Raw genomic sequence first — 26,330 nt, 5'->3', positions numbered from 1 at the left:
AATAGGATCTTTACATAAGAAATCGTTTGCATTTTCAACATGACTTGTTTTCTGTGAACAATTTTATTTCCAATCATTCTTTTTTTTTTAAATTTACTTTCTATTTTTATTTTTAATTTTGTTATTGTTGCTGATATTCAGATCAGGATTTGCTTATAATCTTATCTACATGGATAAACTCAATGATCTTCCATTTGATTAGTTCTTATTTCTTGAACAAAAAATAAAGCAAAAACAGCTATTTCTTTGTAATTCCACATTTGTCTTCCCAACAATGTACAGAAAATCTCGTTAAATTATTCCAATGGTTTCAAAGAAATTAGATTAAATCTATTGGAAAAAAGGCAGGAGAGGAAAAAAAAAAATAGTGCTTTGGAAGAATTTCATTGGACGATATTTCCAAGATGTAGTAGCATTGATATTTACAAGGATGTTTCGGACAAAATTGACACTTTTTTGGAAAGGAAAGAAAAAGTCATAACTTGGCCAATAATAATTAACGTATTTTAAAAATCCAAACTACACAATGTCCCACAAGTCGTGAAAACATTTAGACATTAAATATCTCAAAAACTATTAAGGATATAAAAAGTATACCGCTATATATATATATATATATATATATATATATATATAATCATTAATACAGGGTGACCCCCCCCCCAAAAAAAAACGGGCCCCAACTCTAATTAGGCCCCATTTGTTAGTGTTTTGTCCGAATGAAATGAAACTTTGGTCATAACTAGTTTATTATATTCAAAACATCACATCAAAACACTAGGGTCTTTGGCCTTTTTTTTTCTCCGTTGACTGTAAAATGCTCAGAAAAACAATTGAATGTCCTCTGTTTTTTTTGGAGTCACCCTGTATTAAAGTTGAACTTGATAAATTTAGTTTGGAAATCATGTTAATTTCGTTTAATATGTAGTTTAGTAGATATAAAGTCTTGAATTTTGTTCAAGAATTCTGGAACACCCTGTATATCTCTTGGCAGATCTGTTGCTTAGTTGAAGAGATCTGAGCCCAAAACCTGTTGTCTTCATGGTATCTGTTAAGAAACATCTGAGCATCATCTTTGATCTTAGTAATTACTTCATCCTAGATGCATGCAGTAGGGTTGGTATCTTTATAAACTGTACTCCACATGTAATAGTCTTGCAATCAGACGAATTGGGACGAAAATATTGGGATTGGTGAAGTCATGAAAGTTCTTAAACAGTCACTTCTGTGTTTTTTCAGGAGGTGTGATACGGAATGAAGTCTTGTTGCCAAATATATGGCATCCTTTCTGCAACCATCTCCAACCAGCGTTTGTCGACAATGGACAACAACCTCAACATAGTTGTTTACATTTTTACAACATTTCAGCCATTTTTCTTTCTTTCCGCCTTAAAGTACCTTTTGGCATAATTAGTACCCCCTCTTGAAAACAATAAAGACCAGGCCAGAGATAAGTTCGTTTGGAAGTCAGTTTCTAAAAGTATGAAAAAGAAAAAAAAAATGATGATACTCAGATTTTGATTTATCTGTTTGAAATTATGTTGTTATTTACTTGCCTCCCCACGAGGTCAGAGTTAAACGCAAGGTCGGTTTTTAAGGTGGGGAAAATCCAGTTTTCCAAAAAGGAGTACTATGGATTTGGATAAAAAAATTTTAAAATGTCTCCGTCCAAAAGAATTTCTCCTTCACTAATAGAGAACAGAACAGATTAAGTGTAGTATCAGGACGCATACTACACTTTACTCATAATCAAAAGTAAAAGATTCACATTGCAGGGAGAGAATCGCACTTTCATAAAAAAAAAAAAAAAGGTCCCCATGAAAATAGATTAATAGCATTTATGTATCTACACTGTAAAACGGATTTATCAGTAAAGAACAACTAAACTAAACTGATGTGTTAAACATGATTCTTTATATCAGTTACTCCTTGAACTTAAAGATTAAGATCAAAGTTTAGTGTCTGGAAAATGATGGGCAGTCGCTTTTCTCAAAAGGTAAAAGGGAGGGTTTACAAATTTATTTTCTCACTCCCAACTTCAAAAGAATTTGTGTGTGTGTGTGTGTGTGTGTGTGTGTGTGTGTGTGTGTGTGTGTGTGTGTGTGTGTGTGTGTGTATATGTTTCGTGGTAAACAACTGATGATCTCTTTAAGAATATTGGTACTATTGTTTGTTCATGTAAGCGAAACCATTCAGCAATACAGGAGATTAATTGACTTACTGACAAAATAATGTTCGAACGAAGGACATTTTTATATAGTTTTAACGGTTTTAAAGACACTTCTAAGACATATATATATCGCATGCATAATTCTTTGGAAGTGATGAATTTTTATTGAAAACCAAATATGTATAAATTAAATGAATGTTAGACATTTTATTTTTTTTTTTTCAGCCTGTGGAATTTCATAAGCTGATGAAGCCTCCTCATAAATATTAATGATATTATATATATACTAGACTACCCGTGACCCGTTGGGTCAGTATGTTATATTAGCTATGGAATTAATGTATGAGCGTGACACTAGTGATGTAAAGAAAATAGTTTTTTTGTGACATAACAGAAACGTTTCTATGAAAGTATATTAAAATGAAAAAGAATATAGATAGATTTCTAGGAGTCGTTCAGTTTATAATTGTTTATTTTTGAAAAACAAAAAACTTACAGCCATTGAATTATAAGTGGTTGACCATACTTATAGGTAAATGTGATCTGAACAGATACCATAATACTTAAAGTTAAATTCAAATTTTGATATATCTTTTAATTTAAACGCGAAAAAAAAAAACAATTGGAACGCTGAAAACGTACACAGTAAAACAATACGTTTTATTGTCGCCTAAATTATTAAGTATAGTATATATCGTATATATGAAACAGGTCACTGAGTATACGTATTATGTGTAATAACGTTGCTTCCCATATCTTTTATTCAATAAATTTAAGACATTCGCTTTTCTAAGGATATCCGTTTGTTCGAACGAAACTGTTCCAGCGAATTATGTTTATTAGTTTATGCTATTATGGGTTTGTTTGTGTACGCATGAGAAACCGGAAGTCGTAAACTGGATGCTGGGTTACAACACTCATTACAAGGTCATTTGATTCTTATAATTATATATATATATATATATATATATAAAAATGAAAATATATCTTCTTGAAAAGGAGCAGAAATAAGTGTTTGTAAACATAACGTTTCTGAAAAATTAAATTTCTGAAATTATGTTATGTAAACATTAATTATTAATGAACACTATACATTTGTTAGATCTTCCATCAATACATCAAGTTCAGTCAATGCTTTAATAGTGTAACACTATTAAAACATCCATTGAATTACCAGTTGCATTTAGTTCCTCTAACTCAGTGAGTTTTTTTTTTTTTGTGTAAAACCGTCGGTATTGATGGAAGATCAAACTAATATATAGTATTCATTAAAAAAAATATATGTGCTCTTCCACAAGTAATTGAACACTTTTATTTCTCCTATAAAATTAGGTTACATATGTACATATTTATAAATAAAATTTTCATCAATTGTGAATATTTTAAGCAACATGGTTCTTAGAGTGAATGTGGTATTATGGTGACTGTAATGATCCTAGCTAAGAATGGGATAGATAGAGGATGACAAACGACTCCTTTTCTATGCACACCTTACACTGCTAATGGCCTTGTCTAATTTGCTAAAATATATATATATATTTGAAAATAAATAATTCAAAGTGCAGTATTTTTTTTTTATTCAATTTTCACCCCAAACAAGGCACAGTGCCATTTTGAAGCAGGGGGCTACTATCAGGGACTTAATTAGCAGGGTCATTATGAAGGGAGATGAGTAGAAAGATGTTTGTTAATATTACACTTGAACTTCTGCATATCAGTGCAGTTGGGAAAGCAGAATCCCGGAAGGGAGTTCCAAAGACCCGCAGTTCTGGGGAAGAAACTATTGGAGTAAAAGGCTTTCTTGCACCTAGGGATCTCTACTGTAAAGGGATGAGACTTAGTAGCTTGTTGGGTTTGTCAGAAGTAGTTACGTCGGGGAAGTACAAGTGTTTGCAGTTCGTTAGAGCATTCACCATTAAAGTATTTGTAGAACAGGCAGAGGGATGCAATATCTCGTCGATGGGACAGAGGCTGAAGCCTAGATGACAGTTCAGGACCTATCAGGTTGGCGACACTCTTTTGAACCCTGTCCAGGAGCGAGAGACAAGCAGCAGATGCACCAGCCCAGATGTGACAACAGTACTCCATACATGGGCGAATGGTGGCCTTATAGAGGTATAGGATACTGTCAGGCATAAGTAGTTTTCTAGCACGGTAGAGGGAGCCAACCTTCTTTGCAGCAGCCATAGCAATGCTCTCAATGTATCTATTCTAGTTCATATTCCCTGTAAACGTTAGGCCGAGGAGTTTAAAAGAAGTACTTTCAGGCAATGTGTTCTTGGCCATTGCTATTGGTGGTAGAGAAGGTTTCTTGTAGTTATTGAAGGAAACAAGCTTAGTCTTAGCAGCATTGAATGTGACCATTCATTTTTGTCCCCATTCCACTACAGATTGGAGGTCATCCTCTAGTGTTTCTGCCATTTCCTTGGATATGTGTTCATTTGTTTTCCCCTCATATCTGTTATAGAGAGTGGTGTCATCGGCAAATATACCCATCTCCGAAACAATTTTATCAGGGAGGTAACGTTCAGAAGCTACAGTTAAGATATCTGCTGTTGAACGGGCTTGCCTGAATCCATATTTGTTCTCTCCTTAGACACAGGACGAAAATAATCCTTCTTGACTAGAGAAATTTTAATTTTTGTCTCATCCAGAATGCTCCTTGTTGTAGGGTAAGGAAACTTGGTTGTGCAGACCAAGCTTTACTCAACTTAAACCCAAGGTACAGCCTGCAATACAAAAGAACATAACGCTCCTGAGACATATTGTAAAGACAGTGACATATGAACAATGTACATATACAACAATAAATAGTGAGGTAAAGTAAGTAATGAAAGCGAGACACCCATATGTCTGCACCGATGCTGAGCTTGTTTCCCGCCAGTCTCCAAAACATAAACAAATATGAAAACGCTCGCTAGCGAAGTATGAAAATGTCACAGTAACAACAAAGTTAACCTACAAAAACAATATAACATTCTTTCCTCCTAGAAAGAAAATGATAGCACTGTAGGTATGCGCTGACACAGCAGACCTTAGACAAACTAGAACAGAATTAATAATATACACAAACACATGTACACATCACCCCTCCTCTCAGCCAAAGACATCTATACACCTGATTTAGTCCCAGCCATAGCGTATAGGAGGTTTTGAGATACGAGTAGATTTCTTTGTTTCACATGGAGTCTCATTTTCACGGTTCAAGTGTTGTACCTCCTCAGCAGCAGTCTCCTCCTGCACTGAGGCTGTCTGATCCTCTACGTTAGGTACCACAGGTGTTAGATGAGTCTGTCCAGGTTCCTTAAGGTAAGTTCCTTGAATAGTTGAGGTGTCAGGACACCGGGCTAGATCACGGACAGATACCGTAGACTCTCGCCCGTCAGAGTACCTGATGGTGGCATAGGTGGGATTGCAGTCAAGAAGTTCAATCTTATCCACAAGAGGGTCATTCTTGCTGCTTCTTACAAACCGTTACAGCAACACAGTACCAGGTGTCATTAGCCAAGAGGGCAGAGAGTTTCCATGAGTCGAACGTTGTTGAAATGTAAAGAACCTTTCATGTGGCGTGGTGTTGGTAGAGGTACATAAGAGTGATCTTAAGGAGTTCAGCACATCTGAAAGAACCAGGTCCCAGTGAATATCAGGCAAGTTACGGGACTTAAAAGTAGAGAATACACTGTATTTTGTCAAGTTGTTGACCATCTCCTCAATTCTTGGAAGGGGGTACGCATCCAGTTCTGTGTACTGATTGTCTGTGAGCAGTCAATACACATTCGTTTCTTGTGTCTGTGTGTGGGATCCTTCACCACTACAACTTGAGCTCGCCAAGGGGACAAACTAGTCTCAATTATGTCTTCTTTGAGTAATCTGTTTACTTCTTCCCCAATAAATTCTTGGTCTTCCTTACAGAAGCGTCTTGACTTGGAAGCAATCGGCTTGCAATTAGGTGATAAATTAGGGAACAGAGAGGGCTCATCTAATGATGCTGTAGCAAGAGCACAGTATGCATTGTCTCCCTTCAGAGTCAACTCAGGCCTGGGTCCTCCATACTCAAACTTTACACTCAAATGCATCTGCTGGAAATCCTGACCAAGGATCAAGTCTGAACAAAGATCTTTCATTATTCCTAGTCATATACCTGAATAGTATTGGTTATTAGGGTTGAGTTGAAGGTCTGCTATTACAAATCCTGGAGAACTAGTTGTCAGAGATTTCTGGGCCAAAGAGATACCCCCTACTGGTTTTGTGCACTTTCAGCCCTAACTTCCGGGCAACCCGCTCATCAATGTAGCTTCCGTGCTGCAAGAATCCACGAGAGCACTCACCCACCAACCACCAATGGTTGCCGAGGCAGCAGCCTTTGAGAGACCCTGGGGAACATTAGTGGCCAAAATATGAGAGGTTGAGCCGAAAGTTGTGGCCATTAAGCCTAAGGACACCCTTGACTTGAACTTGTCCGACTTACACACCCGGGAAAAATGCCCCTTTTTGGCACATTTGTTACAAGTAGCCTCACTTTTTGGTATTACTACAGGTTGCAGCCACTGCTGATTTGTCAGATGCCAGCACTTCCTGAGCTCCACCCTCCTCAGTAGTAGTCGCGAAGAACCTTCCGAGGTCCGTGAAGCAACTACAGCAGCAGTGTGAGCAGTCCATGGAGTATAGGCATCAGCATTACGCTGAGCCAGGTCTAGTGTTGTAAGCAGCCTGCAGATCAAGAGTGTCACTTTCAAAGAGGCGTTGGCGTATCGGGTGAGGCAATGCCATTGATAAAAGCATCGTGAATTGATTCCTCACGGTACTTTTCCGCACTCACAGCCTTAAAGTTACAATCCTTGCTTAACTTATGGAGTTCTCTGAGAAACTTGTCAAGGGATTCACCCGGCGTCTGCTGTCTAGTTACTAAGAGGTGTCTAGCAAAGATTTCATTGGTCGTTTTTACATATAATTTTTGCAGAGTAGAGATAGCAGAATAATAGTCTTCACAGTCTTCAATGTACTCAAATACATTATGGGTCACACAGTTTGTTATGTAATGGATGGCTGGAACCATCCAATACATAACTGAAAAGAAAAAACTTCTTTAATAAAAGGATTTAAAAGAGTGGGCATCGAATAATCGATTGTTCACCAGTCGAAATGAAAAAGCTTACGTCGTAAACAGAGAAATCGGACGACGATTTTTTTGTTTACAAAACAAGGAAACGTGACATCCTCGTAACTCTGGAATGTATAGAATTTAGCATGAGTGATAAATTCACGTGTCGGTCAGCTGAAAAGAACTCGGACGATGTTCTGGGTCAGGAGGCAGCAAAAAGTTGTCAAAAAACGTGACCAACAGAACGCGTGTTCTATTATCGAGCAGTTGATTGACAGATCGCGTGGATTGAAAAAAAAACAAGCCAAAATCATGTAAATATAAGCGGTGATTTTTGGAATCTAACCAGAAGAGAAGAAACGGAGGAAGAAGAAGAAAGAGTTAGGAAGCGTGCGACTGTCAAGAGCATAGAGTTTCCATACACCCCTCTCCATCACTGAAATGGACAGTAAGCCACACTGTTAACGTTTGAACTATTGACAATCTCTGTGTAAAACGAAAATAATTTGAAAACAAAATATATTTTTATATAAAAAGCCAGTGTATCTTACGTCTTGATTTGTTATGCTGAGTTACGTCTAACCTTTGTATGCATGTTAATTTCTTGTGCGCCGGGATCGCTGTTATGACAAGCAATGACAGCTACAGAGAGAAAATGCACAGTCAAGGGGGAAATAACTCTGTCGTTTAAGCCGTTACCATAACAACCAGAAAATTAAACAACTAGACGATCACTAAAAGACGGCTACTGGGTTTTTTGGGGGGGAAAGTACTAATTACGATCGTTCCCAGCCTAGGGGTCCTGGGCTATATAACAAGTTGACCAACGTCCGGAACGTATCTGGAGCCTTGTCCCCGCACTCTTCAATGAAGTTCTTGAAGGTTCTGTACCAGTGGTGCCACTCCTTCGCTGCTGATGGAGCGCTGGGGTCGATGTCTAAGCGCGTGGGCTGAAGCACTTTCCCCATGGTTGGTCGTAAGTTGAGTAAATTGTTGTAGGGTAAGGAAACTTGGTTGTGCAGACCAAGCTTTACTCAACTTAAACCCAAGGTACAGCCTGCAATACAAAAGAACATAACGCTCCTGAGACATATTGTAAAGACAGTGACATATGAACAATGTACATATACAATAAATAAATAGTGAGGTAAAGTAAGTAATGAAAGCGAGACACCCATATGTCTGCACCGATGCTGAGCTTGTTTCCTGCCAGTCTCCAAAATATAAGCAAATATGAAAACGCTCGCTAACGAAGTATGAAAATGTCACAGTAACAACAAAGTTAACCTACAAAACCAATATAACACTCCTTTTTGGGGAAATGGATATCCTCCATATAAAAACTAACCGTGTGTCTACTATTGTCCTCGTGGGGATGCAAGTAAATAGGGACTCTTTATATTAATTACCTGCATGATTTCCGACTCTGTTTCTTTCTAGGAAACAATTTTATAATTCACTTAGCCATGAAAATTTCATCAAAGAATTTTACAACCATTAAAATTCATTAAACCAAGAATTTTTAGTCCTTTTTAGTGACTCAACTCCTATAAATCTTTAGGATGTTGATCACCAGTTTTTAGGAATGTGTTCCCTACTAGTTTTGGAGTTTTACTTTTGGGTGTTTTGTCATAGAAGTATTTTTGGTATGAGCCGGGTTCAGAAATATATTGCAGGCTTTATAATCAAATGTAAGAAAAGCGAGAGACATTGTCATAAAGTAAACAAAACAAAATAATGAGTTCAATGGAAGTTTATAAATGTATTGAGGTTGTGATTGAGGCTGAAGGCAGCTACATTGAATAAATATCAGCTCTACTACATAATCAAGTTACCTGAATTGATTTTTTTCAATGAAATAAAACTGTAGTGATGTTTTCTTTAGGTCAACACTTTTATCGTTCCACCCTGTACTAAATGAGGAAACCTTTCCATTGAAAATGCAGTTGGTCTTATGCATCTAAACTTAAGAAAGTCATGCTTGCATTAGTTTCGCTTTTAGATAAACACGACACCAGGTAAAATTCGGTAGCCATTTTCTTCTGTTTCAGCTTATTCACATAATGTTGACACTTTTCAAGTGTGCTTTTCTCAATTTTAGATGCGTAATACTAACTGGGTTTTAATGGAAATGATTCCTTATCTAGTAGTATATAAAAAAAAATAAATAAATAAAATTATATTTAACTCAGATTAAACAGATTTTTTATTCCGTTCTTCCATAGCCACAATCTTTATACGTTGCGAAAACGTCTATTTTATTTTCTCAAACTAAAATATGAAATTTTATATCGTCTGCCATGTAAAAATTTTGGAGGGTTATGCATATGAGTTTGTGCTAGAATTGAATCGTATTGCTTGATTGATTTTTATTTTTCATTCATTTTTATTTTATTTTATTTTTTTTTTTTAATCCATTTCTAAATTTGTAGATTTTCATCTCGAGAGGGAAAAGAAAACTCAACTAAATTTATTTCTATTTTTAACAATAGGATAAAAGCCGTGTTGTCAGTCCTATTATTGACGTCATTAACATGGACAACTTTGAATACATTGGTGCAGCATCGGATATTAAAGGAGGTTAGTATCTTTATTATTCTTATTAGCAAATATATGCTTCGTCTGGTCATTAATTTTCGGGTAGTATGGGAACATGGTATTATGACTAACGAAAATATTCTACACTACCCCCACCTCACCCAAAGAAGTAGATAATGCTTGGGAAGATGATAGCGCTTACATAACTCCCCCTCTTCCCAAAAGAGAGAAAGTAATGCTTGGGAGGCTGGTGTCATGATTTATGAACATATACTACACACTGTTCCACTCTTGTAGGAAGAGGTAATGTTTGGGTAGATGGTATTATGACAATAAAACAGGCATTAAACCACTCCCCTCCTGAAAAAAGGGGGTAATACCTGGGAGGGTGGTATCATAACAACAGAACAATACTACAGTACCCTCCCTTATCTGAATGTAATATCAAAGATAGTACAATAGTACATTAATAGAAGTGATAGTATAGTTTCGGTTTCAGACAAACTATAAATTTTTATTAATGATGGATTGAAAGGTAATGAAGCTATATTTATCATGAGAAAAATGTAAGAGAAGTATCTTGGTAAGAATAAGAACCTGCATTATGCTTATAAAGATTTGGAGAAAGCTTTTAACAGAGTTCCAACAAATATATTGAGGACATTGCCAAGGCTGCTGTGAAGGTGTTCTCTGTTATATAGGGAAAGGGACAGATCTCAGTCATTAGATGAGCAATGTAAATATGTTTGAAAATAATTATTACAGGAAAAGGCTTGAATTGAACCCAGTAATCAAAAGTTAAAAGTGAATACGTATTGCTATTTAAATACGATTTTAGGAATGTAGAGTACTTCCCATTGTGTCGAGAAATAATGACACAATTAGTTAGATCAGATATCGGACAATGTCAATTAAGGAATGTCTTTGTTTTACCAAAACATATGGGACATGTGTGTGCGTAAATTCATGTGAGAAAACATTCACATGGCTGAATCACGTTTTGACGTCACAAAGAAAGATAATTTACAATATATTCAAAGAGTGAGTTGAGTCAGAGTTGAGTTCGGGAGTTGAGTTCAGGGTGGAGAGACACAGCTAGGAGTCACAACAGTTGAGTTAACTGAAACCCTTTTGGAAGCGACCAGAAAGGGAAACAAGAAAATGTAACTGTGAAAGGCAATTGAATTCCTGATTGTCAGTCTTCCAGCTGGAAGAATAAACATGATGTATTTTGTAAACCTTTGTCTTCGTTGCCATCTTTCAACCTGAAAGGTAATGTGTTTTTATATACCGTCTTGAATATTGAACAATCTATGAAACACCATCCTTCTGAAGTGTAACTAAGTCCTCCTCCTCAATATTGTTAACGGTATCCCATTATAAGTAATGACTCCCCCTCTGTATTAAAAGAACTATCTATCACTACATCTCTCCTCGCCTTCATATGTCTTCTTGTCCCTTTATGTGTACCCCATTATATAAGTCCCCGAGATATACACACTCCATTACACAACAGCCTGGTCGATTTGGTACTTGTAACCAAGGCACCCCTCACGGGTGTGGAAAAATGTAAACAACCTGGTTTTAGCACGGAAATAAATAAGAAAGTCACATCGTAAAGAAATATGGTCCTTTAAACACAAAAAAAATGCTAGGCGAGTTACCATACACACACAATGTCAAGAAAGAGGAAACAATTAACAGAAATAAGTCCAAATTAAATTAAATGATTTGAAAAGAAAGTAGAAGCAAAGACAAATAAATAAAAGCATACACTCACACACGAAAAAATGTATTTAAACAAGAGATAGAAGAAAAAATAAACACAAAATCAACAAGAGTACATTTGCGTATTTCATTGATAAATACATGATATGAATTGTGGTTGTTATGGATTTTGTGTATGTTTGAATAACTGTCAGTTACAGTTTGACAGACAAGCTCTGATCATAGATTATGTGTGTCATTGGGTTAAATCATTGTTTGCAGGAAGAATTCAGAGAATGGATGTTCTCTCTATATATAAAGGACACTTTGATTTTTTTATGTCTAGAAGGTCATGTTTTGAAATGTGTTATAAATTGTTTAATATATGTAAAATTTGACGATGTATTTTTTGAAAAATGTACAAACGGATTGTTAAACTTTTATGTTAAGCTGTCTGCATGCCTGGATTGAAAACAAATATTGTTGAAATAAAGAAATATTTTTAATTTGTATGTATAATGTATTGTAATTTTGTTCTCGGGAATTCAATGCTGATAGTTAAGTAGATAGAAATTAAAACAAAGAAAAAGAAGATAGGTTATAAAAAAGAAAAAAAAATTAAAAACGATGATTTTAGACGAATGGTTGGCCTAGAAATAATTTACAATTTTAAATAGGGGACAAGACTAAAATTTACGTAAGTAAGTATTTATGAGAGATTCAGGAAGTGATAAGCCAAAAGAGAAATGTGTGGGGGTTTTTTTTTGTTTTTTTTTTTCGTCCATATTTTTTTCCACAAGAAAAGTTACTTGCTAGGTTTCAGCACAATAATAGGGTGCGCCTGTGAGAAAAAAACAAATGGACTCTGAAATATTGTGTTCTTAATTAGGGCAGGCTGTAAATATCATAGTAATTCTCGACACAATAAATTAAAAATGCAGATGTTGGAAGATACGAGAGATCTTCAGGTACATAGATGACGAGGGGGTTGGTACACGGGCAAATCACTCCGATTAATTAGAAGGAAAAAGTAAAATATACCGTAAATATGTAACAAAAATAAAAATGTAACAAGATACCTTATAAATTTTTTTTTTTTTTTAGAAATGAATGTATGTGAGATATCCCTGTTTTGACTCTTGAACACTCTACTGGAGAGGAAGGGAAAATCGCACAATTCCTCTGTCATAGTTAGGGATTAAGTATGCACAGTCAGATTTGATGCAGGGGAGGGGGGTTATTTAGTTAAGGATGATGTTTTCTGATGTCTATGTCAAGTTCTAAGAGTCCAAGCTAGGAAACCTGAGTGAATCAGCACAATTAGAAACCAACCAAAAACATTTAAGTAAATTTATGTCCCAAAAGAAGTAAAATAGTTAGAAAATGTGACAAAGCTCTAATTAATAGTAACACCCACGAGAAAGAAAAGATAAGAACCCATCGGATGAAGAGTCATCGAGTTGGTAAAGAGGTAAAATGGGACCTCTATTGTTACGGCATAAGGGTGAACGGATTAAACAGCTGATATTGATCAGAAGAGGTTCTACCTTACACTCAAAATGAAAAATGCCAGAAAAATCGGATGGAGATTTTGGTCTAAAAATAATTAGGGAGTCAGTTGGAAAAAGGCTGACCAAAAAGTTTTTATGATGGTGTCTGATATTTTTTTGTAGCCAAGTGGGTTGAAAAAATTAAAGCGTTGTTCAGATATAGAAAAAGAATAAATAAAAAATGTACAGGTATTTAAAAATGTGTACATTTTTTTGAAAAATGAGAAGGAAAGAGTGTTATATATGCAAGGGGACAGATCCCAGTAATTAGATAAACAATGTAAATATGTTTGAAAATAATATTTATTTAAGGAAGAGGCTAGAATTGAACCCAGTAATCAAAAGTTAAAAGCGAATACATATTGCTATTTAGAGACGATTTTAGGAATGTAGAGTACTGTCCATTGTGCTGAGAAATAACGACGCAATTAGTTAGGTCAAATATCAGACAATGTAAATTAAGGAATGTCTTTGTTTTGCCAAAAATGTGTTGGACATATGTGTATGTAAATTCATGTGAGAAAACATCCACGTGGCTGAAGCACGTTTTGACGTCACAAAGAAAGATAATTTACAATATATTCAAAGAGTGAGCTGAGTCAGTCGAGTTCGGCAGTTGAGTTCATGGTGGAGAGACACATCTGGGAGTTGCATCAGTTGAGTTAGCTGAAACCCTTTTGGAAGCGACCAGAAAGGGAAACAAGGAAATGCAACTCTGAAAGGCAATTGAATTTCTGATCATCAATTATCCAGCTGGGAGAATAAACATCATCATGTAATTTGTAAACCTTTGTCTTTGTTGTCATCTTTCCACCTGAAAGGTAATGTGTTTTTATATACCGTCTTGAATATTAAACATTATAAGAAACACCACTCTTCCAAAGTGTGACTGAGTCCTTCTCCTCAATAATGTTAACTGGATCTTCTCCTTCAGTAATGAATTCGCAACTGCTATGTGTTTAAAGAATTGTCATCACAGTCATCATCATTGTATACAGTCATATAAATGTCTCATCGTCTGTTATACACCCCATTATACAACATCTCTACCATGCTAGAAAGTTACCTATGTCTGAGAGTATCTTGTACTTCTACAAGACCACTATTCGCCCATACATAAGTATTTTTGCCACGTTCAGACTGGTGTATCTGCTACTAGTCTCTCACTCCTAAACAGTGTTAAAAAAAGAGTGGTCAACCTAATAGGTCCTGCACTGTCAACCAAACTCCAACCTCTGTCCCATCAACGAAACATTGCATCCCTATGCCTATTTTACAAATATTTTAATGGAAGGTGCTCCGACGAACTCCAAGCACTTGTATGTCCTCGACATAAATACCCCGACCTAACTCGACAAACAGCAAAATCCCACCTTCTTCTACTCAAATAGTTTCTTCCCTTGAACTGCTAGACGCTGGAATTCCCTCTCGGTTCCCTACTTCCCCAACTGACATACACAAGTTCAAGTGTAATGTGAGCAGACATATTGCTGCTCAACTCCTTACATAGTATTCCTGCAAATTTTGCCCAAAATGGTAGCCCCTTATATTCAAGTGGTACTGTGCCTTGTTTGCGGTGAAAAAGCAATTTAAAAAAATGTATTTTACTTTGAAAGATTAGGAGACAGCTTTTGACAGTTCCAGACTACAATGTATTATGAAATAAGTCACTGCAGCTTCCTCCGTGTACACTAGAGCAGGTAATCAATAGATTTGATTGAAAATGGACGATTTCACCGATTTCTATGACAATAAATGTATGGGAAGGTAGAACGATTGTTGATCCTCATTCAATCTCGGATATCGTCGGGTCTCCCTGCTAGTAATTAAATCGAAGAATTCTATGGAGAGTAAATGCCTAAAAGTAGATCTTACTAAGATTAATGATGATCAGTGGTTGTAGTCTTGGAAACCCCTTAGAAAGAGGAAAGTTTCCTCTGCTCAATTTGTGGAAAAATGATAAAGAATTGAAACAATGTCAGTTTTTAATAAATCAAACAACTTAGTATTAGTAAAGGAATGAGTATAAACAAAGATAAAAGGTTATAGAATCCACATACTGTTAAATAAATGCCCTGTTAGTAACAGACAATCTCTACTATTATATAAAAGCAATTATTATTGTTATGATATTTATGTAGACAATTTTCTATGATCTCATTTCTCTTATTTATGATATTTCTTATAAATGTTATATTTATAGAGGGTGATCGCTAGAAAAGCGGGAAATTTGTCGAACAATGATTTATTTTTACAAAGTTTTTCAAAGACAAATGTTGTATTATACTCATAGATACTCACAATGTCGTCTGTGCACTTCACTGCAGCGTCTTAACCTATAAAACCAACAAAAGAACCAATCAAAAAATAGCAATCACACATTTTATTCATGATCTAAGCTGGTTTTCAAATTTCCCGCTTTTCTAGCGACCACCCTATAATATATGTATGCACATATGCATACACACACATCTATCTATCTATCTATCTATCTATATATATATATATATATATATATATATATATATATATATATATACTTACTATTACATAAAAGGAACTTTGTGTGTAAGTTCATTCCCTATGAACTCCTAAATAGCTGGGTCGATTTTTATGAAATTTCACACAAGTGTACTTTTTGTATATGGCAGTGTTCTTAGATAGGCTTCATATCAGAATATCTCTGATAAGGATCGATAATCGAAAAAATACGATGAAAGGAACAATCCGATTTTGATCAAAGTTAACACCTTATACAACCTAACGTCACAAGTGCATTTGAGAAGTTTTCTTAACACACAAGTAGAAAGGTCCGGCATATAAAATTAACTATAGATTCTTTAATATGACAGGGGCGCGTTTGAAAGGAATTTTTTTGTTTAGAGCACAAATGAACCATGATACTTAACTTTTGCATTTTAAACTTTAATTTAAGATGTTATATATATAAAAAAAAATAAACAATTTTTTTTAAATCAACAGAAAGTTCTCTACAGTAAAATATAGACTACAATGTATTGTTGACGAAGTCACTGCAGGGAGTCATGTGAAGTTTCCTCCTGGTACATGATGGGTCTCCAATTAAAGCAGACAATCGATTTGATTGAAAAAATGGGGAATTTCATTGATTTCAATGACAATAAAAATGAGATTACAAAACGTTCGTTGATCATCATTCAATCCTGGGCAACGTTAGGTCTCCTCTTGCTAGTAGTTCATATATGAAGGGTAGAATAAATGTCCTGTTAGTAATGAAAAGGGCAATAGTTCATACATGAAAATGTTTGTAGCATACCAATCAGGCCATGTGTAAGTAGTGATGTAGGTAGGTGTATGTGTGTATTATTATGTCTACGTGTGTTACCAGTTGCCATATTGGATTTTAGGGTCTTTTTGTTGAAGTCGTACCCAGGGCCTGAGGCTCGGTGAGGGATGGGGTGGTCTGTTGAGTCTCAAGAGAGGAGTTTAGAGGTTGTCTGAACCACTTGATGAATTGTTGTCAATTCCGTTTTTTAGTCAAGAAAAGAGAAAGAGTCCAGTTTGCACTGCCTTTTATCAACTTCTATAGTGTACTCGGCTCACCTGAAATATGACCTCTAATTGGGGAAAGTCAAAAAGGAAGTTAAATGCTTGAACCAATCAGTGCTGAGCTTAGAAACTAAGCACAAATTCAAAGTCACTGCTACTTGTAACACGGCTGCTATAGTGGCTGGAACAACTTAATTTTTGTGGAATTACTGTTTGATGTGGGTTAGGATTATAGATAAATTGAGAGATGATAACTAGCCAAGTAATGTGAGGCAGTGAAGACAGATAAAGAAAAATATATATATTTGGATGGTAATGTTATTGAGGCTTTCCAGAAGTTTTGTTACTTTCATGATATTATTGGAGCACATACAAAAACTGATGCTGATGGGATAGCAAGAGTTAGAAGTGGATGGAGTAAATACAAGAAACATTCTGTCATTATTAACCAGCAAAGCATTACTATTGTCGACTAAGATAAGGCATGTGTGGCTTGGGTTAGGGATATATGTTGCATGGTGAGAAATGATATGAGAATGATACAATGGATATGTACTGTGAGTTTCAAAGACAAGTTTAGATCTGATGACCTCGGAGGAAGATTAAATATTGACAATATAAGGAGATTTTTGTAAAACAGCAGAATAGTTAGAAATCTCCCTCCTCCTCTTAAGAATGGCTTTCTAAATAACGTTATTATTTCAGCATGGTGCGTACAACATGTATTTATAAGATAAAACACAAGAAAATATGTTAACTAAAATTTAATGTACTCTTTATTTTTAGTTCATATCAAAACTTTAATTTAAACTGATTAGTTAATGAATTTTAAGATGAATTTGTGTTGGTATGTCTCGGGAGAGAGAGAATTTCCTATTTCATTTCCCATTTCAGTTATGTAAATTATTTACAGATAAAATGTTATAAACAAACAAAAACTTTTAAGTTTTAAATATATTTCAAAGAAATAAATTACGCCCGGTACTAAAATATTGAATTCATCAATCGTGTTTAAAAAAATTAAAAATAAAATAAAATAAAAATAACACAAAAAACTGCCGTGAAAAATGCTTCTAACTTTAAAATATTTGGAAATACTCAATGAAAAGTTTTATTTATTACTAAAAGAACGGACTGAAAAATATTCTCAGATAAAAATTGTTTGTTTAGCAGTTTAAAACAAATGAAATGAAATATTCGACCTCCTTTGATAGAAATAAAACAAGTTTACTTACCATTATATTTTATATTTTGTTAGATTAAAATTATCCCAATGTACAATTATGATAATTGTAATAATAATCTAAATGGAGAATTATTTTTTCTCTTTAGGAGAATAAAAAACAATTACAACAGCCACAAATATAAGGCAATGGAAAATATTTTTTATTGCCACGTGGTTGAACACCGGAAGCTTTAGGCACCTTCGTGCCTTTACCTACATGTTGATCTGGTAATGACGTCATGCTGTCATGTTCATTGGCCTGCATTTACTCTCGGTAGCCTTGGTCTCACCTCCCATCGAGAGAAGGATAGACCGCGACAGTTTCTCAACCTGGTATTTTACCTCATAGTACATACAGTGTCTCATCTTCCCAAATGGTCACCCATCTGGTACTGGCCAGGTTCAACATTGCCTAACTTTGGTGATCTGGCGAGAACTGGTGTCAACTTTGTTGTGCCGTATCCAACACATGCAGTATGTAAAATAGACGGCAAACTGAATACGTTGATTACAATCATAATCGGTTTTACATTCTTCTGCTAGATTTCATCTTATGTGGAAATAAGTATCATAATATTCAAACCTATACTCTTAAGCAGAAGAAGGACCACCTAACACAGGTGCCATAATGTAAGATTTGAATAATGACTCATAGCCCAGAGAAAGCTAAAACTGTACAAATTAGTCATATCTCAAGCTTGAAGACAAATAATTGTTTACATTTTTACTATCAAGGTAAATATATCTCCTAGCTATTCAGCTATTATTTCTTGTTGAGCATTATTCATTTCGAATTAATCAGATGATTATTGTTTGCATAGTATTTTTTTTAATTAGAATTGTAATGGTGTTGTTTGCTCTAACTGACCACCATGACAGCTGGCTCTCACTACACGGCACCAGACACAGCCGACTCTCACTACACGGCACCAGACACAGCCGGCTCTCACTACACGGCACCAGACATGGCCGACTCTCACTACACGGCACCAGACACAGCCGATTCTCACTACACGGCACCAGACACGGCCGACTCTCACTACACGGCACCAGACACAGCCGACTCTCACTACACAGCACCAGACACAGCTTCCAGGCCAGCAGACTCACTTTCATAGGAGTAAGGGATTCGCATGCTTGTCCATCATAACTTCCTAATCAACATGCGTCTTTTTTCTTCTGTTTACTTCTCCGCTTCTTACTGATATTACTCTAGACATGATTTTTATATTGTGACATCACGCTCACAAGGGTCATTTAATGAACGACCTCGAATATTTACGGGAGGAGCCACGTTACGGTTGCCAACGTTCTTATAATGTTTTTAGCACTAGTTTTACACCCATTATCGCTACATATGTCATGGTTAAATTTTTGAAGCTTGATCACTAAGTCAAAGTTATTCATTGTAATTATATTTCTATTTTACTTAAGCTTGATTTAAAAAAAAAAAAAAGAAAAAAAAGTTGGTGTTTTGTCTGGATGGTTGAAGATTAGAAAAAGGTGAAATTTTTATTTCTGAATTTTGTAAACCATCTTCTGCACATTCTTTTATTCAGCAGTTCTTAATATGCTGAATGAATGTTTCGATTCCCTTCGATGGCAGAATTACTTTTTTTATAAGACTCAAATTCTGCTTGGATACATTATCATGCTCTAAGGGCTCTCAAAAGCAAAATTTTCTGTAGGTCGGCAGATCTACCAGAAACAATTTTTTTAAGTCTTAATTTAAATTTCCATTTCGTTATTAACATTTACGACGTTATTAACATGTTCTGATGTTACACTTCACCTATTTTGTTCTAGAACAGCAGAGGAGAAATCCTTCGTGATTGAGACAAATTTTAATTTTTGTTCCTATCTAGAAGACCCATTTTTGGGGAGCTGGATTTTCCCCACATTAAAACCGACTTTGTGTCTAACTTCGCCCTTGTGGGGAGGCAAGTAAATAAGAATATATTAGAATATTGAAAGATGGCTAAAAATATTGAATCCAGTGTCTTTTGAATTACTCCAATTTTTCATACTAACACAAAGAGGTGCGAGGTGTCTTCAATAAGTTTCCAGATTTTTTTCATATGGGCACTTTTATTGAAAGCACACACATGAAACTCTAGTCGCCTTCAAAGTAATCTCCTCTGGTTGCAACGCACTTATTGTATCATTCCAACAACTTCTGGCAGGACCCATGGAAGACCTCTTGTGTAAGCGTGTCAATGACCCTTGTTACAGCCTCTTCCATCTCCTCAATTGTCTCATAACGATAGCCTCTAAGGTTTTTCTTAAGCTTGAGGAATAACCAAAAGTCACAGGGAGCAAGGTCTGAACGATAAAGGGGGTGAGGAACTGTCTTGATGCCCGTTTTGGTCAAATAGTCTATGACAAGGATGGAGTTTTAGATTGGTGCATTTGTGCAAATCTTCTGTATCTTCAGTTCCTCATGAATGAGTGTGTGTACAGTTCCCACACTGACATCAAACTGTACACTTATTATCTCTATAAACACACAGCGGTCCTTATCCATGAAATTCTTTATTTAGCCAATCAATTCTCGTGTTCTCACTTCCTTACTCCTCCCACACCTCTCCTCATTCATCACAGACTCCCTACCTTCCTTGAATCTCTTATGCCACTCAAAAACTGATGCTCAATTCAGGCAAGATGGTCCAAAAGCAGTCTGAACTATTTCATTTGCATTTTTTTCCAAGTTTAAAACAGAATTTTATTGCATATTGGTCTTCTAAAGTGTCGTCACGTACAGATTGCATTTTTGAAATTCACCAACTGTGACAATAGGGCTTGAGTAGGATGTATTCCAATTCCTGCTGTAGGCGGTTATTTGAATCTGAAATCATAAAAATTGGTCTGTCATCTCATAAGATGGATAGCAATAACATTAAATTTTCAAGAGTCTACGACAATTTTGAATGCCTGTACGAAATAGTTTTGAAACTTATTGAAGGCACCTAATAACCAACAAACTATTACTCTCTTACAAGATATACCTTTTTTCTAGTGTTGGGACGATTATTCGGAATCTGGAATCGGAAAAATCGGAGCTTTTTGGGCTATCGAAATCAGAAAAATTTGAGCCTATTTTCTGATGGCAAACCGATTCTTTAAATTACCTTTTTTATTTAATTTTGGTTTAAGAAACACCTTCCACTGCTTTTAGTAGTAGTAATAAAATACCTATTTACTTATTCCAGTTAGACTAAAATCTCTAGATCACCACCTCACAAATTTTTTTACATTTGAGAAAATATAGGCACATTTAAGATGTGTTTTTACAATAATCGGGCAAAATAACACATTTTATAGTTAAATATTTAGAGATTTATAAAGAATCGGAATCAGGAATTTAGTATGGAATCGGGGAAAATATTAGAATCGTCCCATCACTACTTTTTTCCCATGCAATAACAAATTTTTTTCTTAATATGAAATTTATAAGATACAAATATTAAATAATAAATCTTTAATCATTTGACTTAAAAACATATATCAAGTATCGTTTGGAGATAAAAAACAAATCAATAATAAAATAAATTCTGCTTTTTTTTAAAAAAAAACATTTTTATGAAGAGCAAATAATTTGATTAAAGAAAAAAGAACATTTTGATCGTATAAAAAATATAATTAATGCATGAATTTTGAAAGGTATTTGGAAACATTTAGACTGTTGAATATGAAATTATTTAAAGGATTAAATATTTTAGAGGTGATTTAATTCCAGTAATTTTATAATTACAATTTAAGACCTTAATTTAATGAAATAATTAGTTATAGTTATAAAACAAAACTGGTTGAATTAATAATTTAATGATTATACGATTAATAATTAAATTTAAATTTAAAAATCGTTTTTAAAAAAAATTGTTTGGGTTAAAAACAAGACAAATAGCATAGTTTGTATTATTTAAATTGTCTGTGTAACTATTCTCATCTTGATATTTTCACAACGTTTCGGACGATGTAATCTCTAACCATCTTTAGGCGTGTCTTTTTGAACTTGGAAATCTTTGTTGAATTTGAAAAGATGCACCTGGTGAAGATAAGAGATTTTATCATCCAAAACGTTGTGAACATAAGAGTAAAGATGAGAATAGTAGTCTGAACAATCCAAATTAGTAATCTTTATTAAAAAAAAAACCAAAAAAAAAAAACCCTTAGAACCATAAACAGCATATCTGGTTAAAGCAACCAAGAGACAACGGTTCTACACTTACCCTGATTCGATTCCAAGTAACACTTTCTGTGGTTAAATTCAACACACTGTTGTTAAAATTCATTACTCAGAATTTGATAGTGCTGCCAAAAACTCGTTACTTAAAAGCTCAATGCTCCACTGTCAAAAACTCGATGCTCTGCTGTCAAAAACTTAACTCCAAAACACGACGCACTGATGAAAAAATTTGTTACTCCAATATCCAAATCCAAAATCACGATGGTTTCTGAAAATTTCAAACCGGAAGCATCTCATTTGCATATTATGTGATATTATCGCAAGCATATAAAGAGAAAAACGGGGACATTTTTCTCCCTTTTTGTCTTCATTTTTTTATCTACAGGACCCTACAAACTGCACAAAAACAGATTTGTAACAATTTTTAAGATGTTTAATTACAGCAGAGTAACTTATCTTACCTTTAGTAACATTTCAAACTACAGCACAGTAAAAAACAAAAAGCAAAGGAAAAATTTTAGTTAAAAAATTAAGCAAAACTGAAAATAAAAAGATTTCTATCAGCTAGTGAGATTGTTGTGGTGCCCATCTTACAGATAACAATGAACTCTTCTGCTTACTATAAATACTGGGAGAATATGCCTCTCAAAGTTATGCACATCTGCCAGTCGGACTGACGTGTAACGACTTCTCATTATTTGTTGTATTTGTCTTTTCTTTTCAATATATTTTGTATCCACTAAATACCGAATTGTGTATTTCTCATAACTGATACATGAATATCATTTTATTCCCCATTTATAATTGGGTTTCAAAGAATCAAAAATTCCGGACATAATTTATGGAATGACCTGATATTTGACTTGTGATTTTAAAATCAATTCTTGAGTACTTTGCTCAACTGAATCTTCCTGCTCACATTACACTTGAAATGCTGTCATATCTGAATCCAATTAATGTTTTAAGAGGTTTGATGCAACAGCTGGACAATGCATAGAAATTGTCAGCATTATTTGTTAATGAATGTACATTTTAGTGTTTAACTTCATCATAATGATTCTGCTAACACTTGTTTCTCTTCATCATATTAAACCAGTGGAATCCACATCACCATTAGTTTAACATCCATTTTACATGATGTTAGATGGTTTGCACAAATTAACATCCAATCTAACCTATCTCTGACCAGGTCTTTATTTATCCCTCTTTTTCTCAAGTCTATTTTTATCACATCTGTTATATTTAGGTTTTCTGATTGAGAGAGAGTCTTATTAAGGGATGTTGTTGAGACTTAGAGTCTTATTGAGTGTGAGTGTGTTGTAGAATTTTAGAGAGAGAGATGTTGTAAGAGAGAGATTGTTTGTGTTATGAAGATATTCATATATATTAAAAATATTTATTACTTAGAAGTGTAGATATGAGATATAGAGTTCACATTGTACATATGAGATGTCGAGACGTGTTATAAAGCGATTCATATTTATAAAATGTTCATAGTTAGATGTGTAATAGAAGCTCTTTGAGTGAGGAGATAGTGTTCAGACAGTCTTAGTGTTCATATTGTGTATGTAAGATGTGTATGTAAAGATATTTTATAACACAGATATATAGACATATAATAACAATTTTCACTTTACCTTTTGGTAGAATTACAACACAAAGACGACGTTTGTAAAAACACATGATGGGTTTATTTCTTCTCCCGACCGGCCGTGGTTTTCTGAGTCAAGAATTCAAAGCTTCACATTCTAAGTTTCAAAAGTGACCGTCTCGCTTCTAGACGTTCGAATGTATGTCTGGACTGTTGTCTGTCGTCCTCAGACTCTCTCCGACTCTCTCCCGTTTCTCCTTAACTCTAAAATTTCTAACTATATCAAGAACTTCCCATTTTCCATGACGTCATACACATGTTAAAACATGTGTCTTCTTTTACGTGTTCTGGGCATGCATGTCCAAAACTTTTTCCTTTGTTTACAAAAGGAATTTTAACCTATATTCTCAGTAACCTATATTTCCAATATGCTAAAAACATGTTTATTAAATTATCTTGTAGTTGCATTCTTTCAATTGAATTTTCATAACAAAATTGACAGTGCACATTCTTTTCTTGAAACTATTTTATCTCTAAGCTAAACAATCGTTTGTTTTACATTCCATTTTCTAATTCTCTCTCGTAATCTATTTCGTCTATTCTATTTCATTTTCATTTTAACTAAATCTCTCTATTTTTATACTTACATGAAAAGGGGGCAGCCCTTATCATGTAACACATCCTTCTGTACTCTGTGGCCTTCTTTTGTGGGCTGAACATGCCTCCTCAACTGTCCTACATCTACTAAGCCAAGAACTCTCATCCAGTCTTTCAATCTAGTCGTACCATCATCGTACCATCGTAGTCGTACCCTGCTACCTAAATTGTTCTGCATTTATTAACCCAGAAAGTCTTGTCTATTTTTTTTTCAATGTGACCATACCATTAAAGTCTCCTGTTTTGCACCCATCTCCCTATACTGTCTAAAGTTAATCTTCCTCATTAGATTATTTGAGCCCATGTCTAAGAGATGCATTATGCATCCATTGTATCATTCTCTCATCATTTCTCTCCATGCAACACATGTCCCAAACTCTTACTGGCCAGATTTTATTTCTGTACATCGCCACAGTACTTACAAATGCCTGATAGATTCTTGTCCTGGTTGACACTAGAAAAGTTCAGCTTATTAGTAATGGCAGAAGTTCCCTGAACTTCATCTACTCCTAATTTATACTTAGTACATTCTGCGCTCCTATGGCATCACCTAGATAACAATTTTTGCATTTGCTAGTAGTCTCTCACTCCTGGACAGAATTCAAAAGAGAGTCACTAACCTGATAGGTCCTGAACTGTCATCTAAGCTTCAACCTCTGTCCCATCGATGAAATGCTGCTTTACAAGTACTTTAATGGTGGATGCTCTGACGAACTACAAGCTCTTGTACCGTCTCAACGTAAATACCCCCCACTCCAACAAACTTGACAAGCAACAAAATCTCACCCTTACATAGTAGAGATCCGTAGATGTAAGAAAACCTTTCTCCCCTAGAACTGCTGGTCCTGGATATGACCTTAAACTATATCCATTGGTGAGGCGTCAGCTTGTGGGCTTTGGGGAGTGTGGACCCACCCTTTAATTACCATTGCTTCCAGGTCCACTCTGACCCGGAGTGGTAGTACCTGTTAGGCTCCTAACTATGGGTTAAATAGAAACCGACGTGAAAACAACAAATGCATTCTATTAAAAAGATTTTCTTCAAAATCTTTGGATTCGGCATTAAATAATCCAAAAAGGGTTGATATGCCGTAAAACAAAAACAACCAACCAATCCCTAGAACTGCTACATTTTGGAATTCCCTTCCGGATTTCTGCTTCCCGACTGCACTAACATGGAAAAGTTCAAGTGTAATGTGAACAGACATCTTGCTGCTCAACTCCCTACATAGTATCCCTGCAACTTATATCTCTGATAGTAGCCCCCTACATCAACGTGGCACTGTGTCTTGTTTGAGGTGAAAATGTAAAAAAAAAAAAAAAAAAAAAAAAAATCCACACATATTTTCTTCAGCTAAGTTTGCATACGTCCCTGTGCCTTCCACTTGTACACAAACCGATTTGTCCTCTTTCAACCTACTAGTACTGCACCCAATTCTTTTACCACAAATTGAACATAGTTTTCATTTTTCCCTGACGATTTCCAATGCTACAACTTCACGATCAACACTTTTGTCTCAGTTACATTAATTTTCAGGTTGTTTTCTTCCATGACATTTCACCAATTTTTGAACTTAATAAGTAAACCTTCCATTGCATTATTTGGATTAATCTGTTCTCAGCTTGAGTGTTATTTGAACCGTGTTTCAGTCGGTGTATAAGTTGCCACGTTTGATATCAGAAAAGAGTTAACTCGATACTTCCGTGGTTTCGTATGTAGGTTCTAGTTAAAACTAAAAAAAAAAAAGCGGGCACGATAAAGTTTAATTAGATCCATCAACTAATTGTAAGTTATAAAAATAAAAAAAATGACATAATTTGGGAAAATAAAAGGTTACCAGTCAAGCCTAAATGTTAAACCACATATTTTCGTCGATACCTATCCTTAGGTCCCATTTTTTTTTTTTTTTTTTTTTTTTTTTTTGCTAGATGACGGTTTGGGGTGTCGCTCTATATTTCAGTCACTTACTAGAATTGTAATCTATTTCACAATGATAGAAAAGCATAACCTTATTAGGTGCCAAGTTACAGAGAAATTAAATGAGCTACTCTTATAGAATTTCTATATATGCCATTT

At 35.0% G+C, this 26,330-nt stretch overlaps 1 protein-coding gene across 3 annotated transcripts in view; it reads left to right on the top strand.

Moving 5' to 3' along the window:
- Positions 1-26,330, top strand: part of LOC145284505 (polypeptide N-acetylgalactosaminyltransferase-like) — an 848,687-nt gene that overhangs the window by 684,324 nt on the left and 138,033 nt on the right. For all 3 annotated transcript variants that reach the window (XR_013868854.1, XM_080133386.1, XM_080133387.1), the window contains exon 7: positions 9,764-9,851. Coding sequence is in view for 2 of the 3 variants with exons in the window: in XM_080133386.1 (XP_079989512.1) it covers positions 9,764-9,851 (88 nt within the window). In the remaining variant the exon portion in view is untranslated. The remainder of the gene's footprint in view (positions 1-9,763; positions 9,852-26,330) is intronic.

Source organism: Euprymna scolopes, chromosome 9, assembly GCF_053919585.1.
Source record: "Euprymna scolopes isolate OS-2025 chromosome 9, ASM5391958v1, whole genome shotgun sequence".
Classification (NCBI taxonomy): Eukaryota; Metazoa; Mollusca; class Cephalopoda; order Sepiida; family Sepiolidae; genus Euprymna; species Euprymna scolopes.
This window is presented reverse-complemented; position numbering and strand designations above follow the sequence as displayed.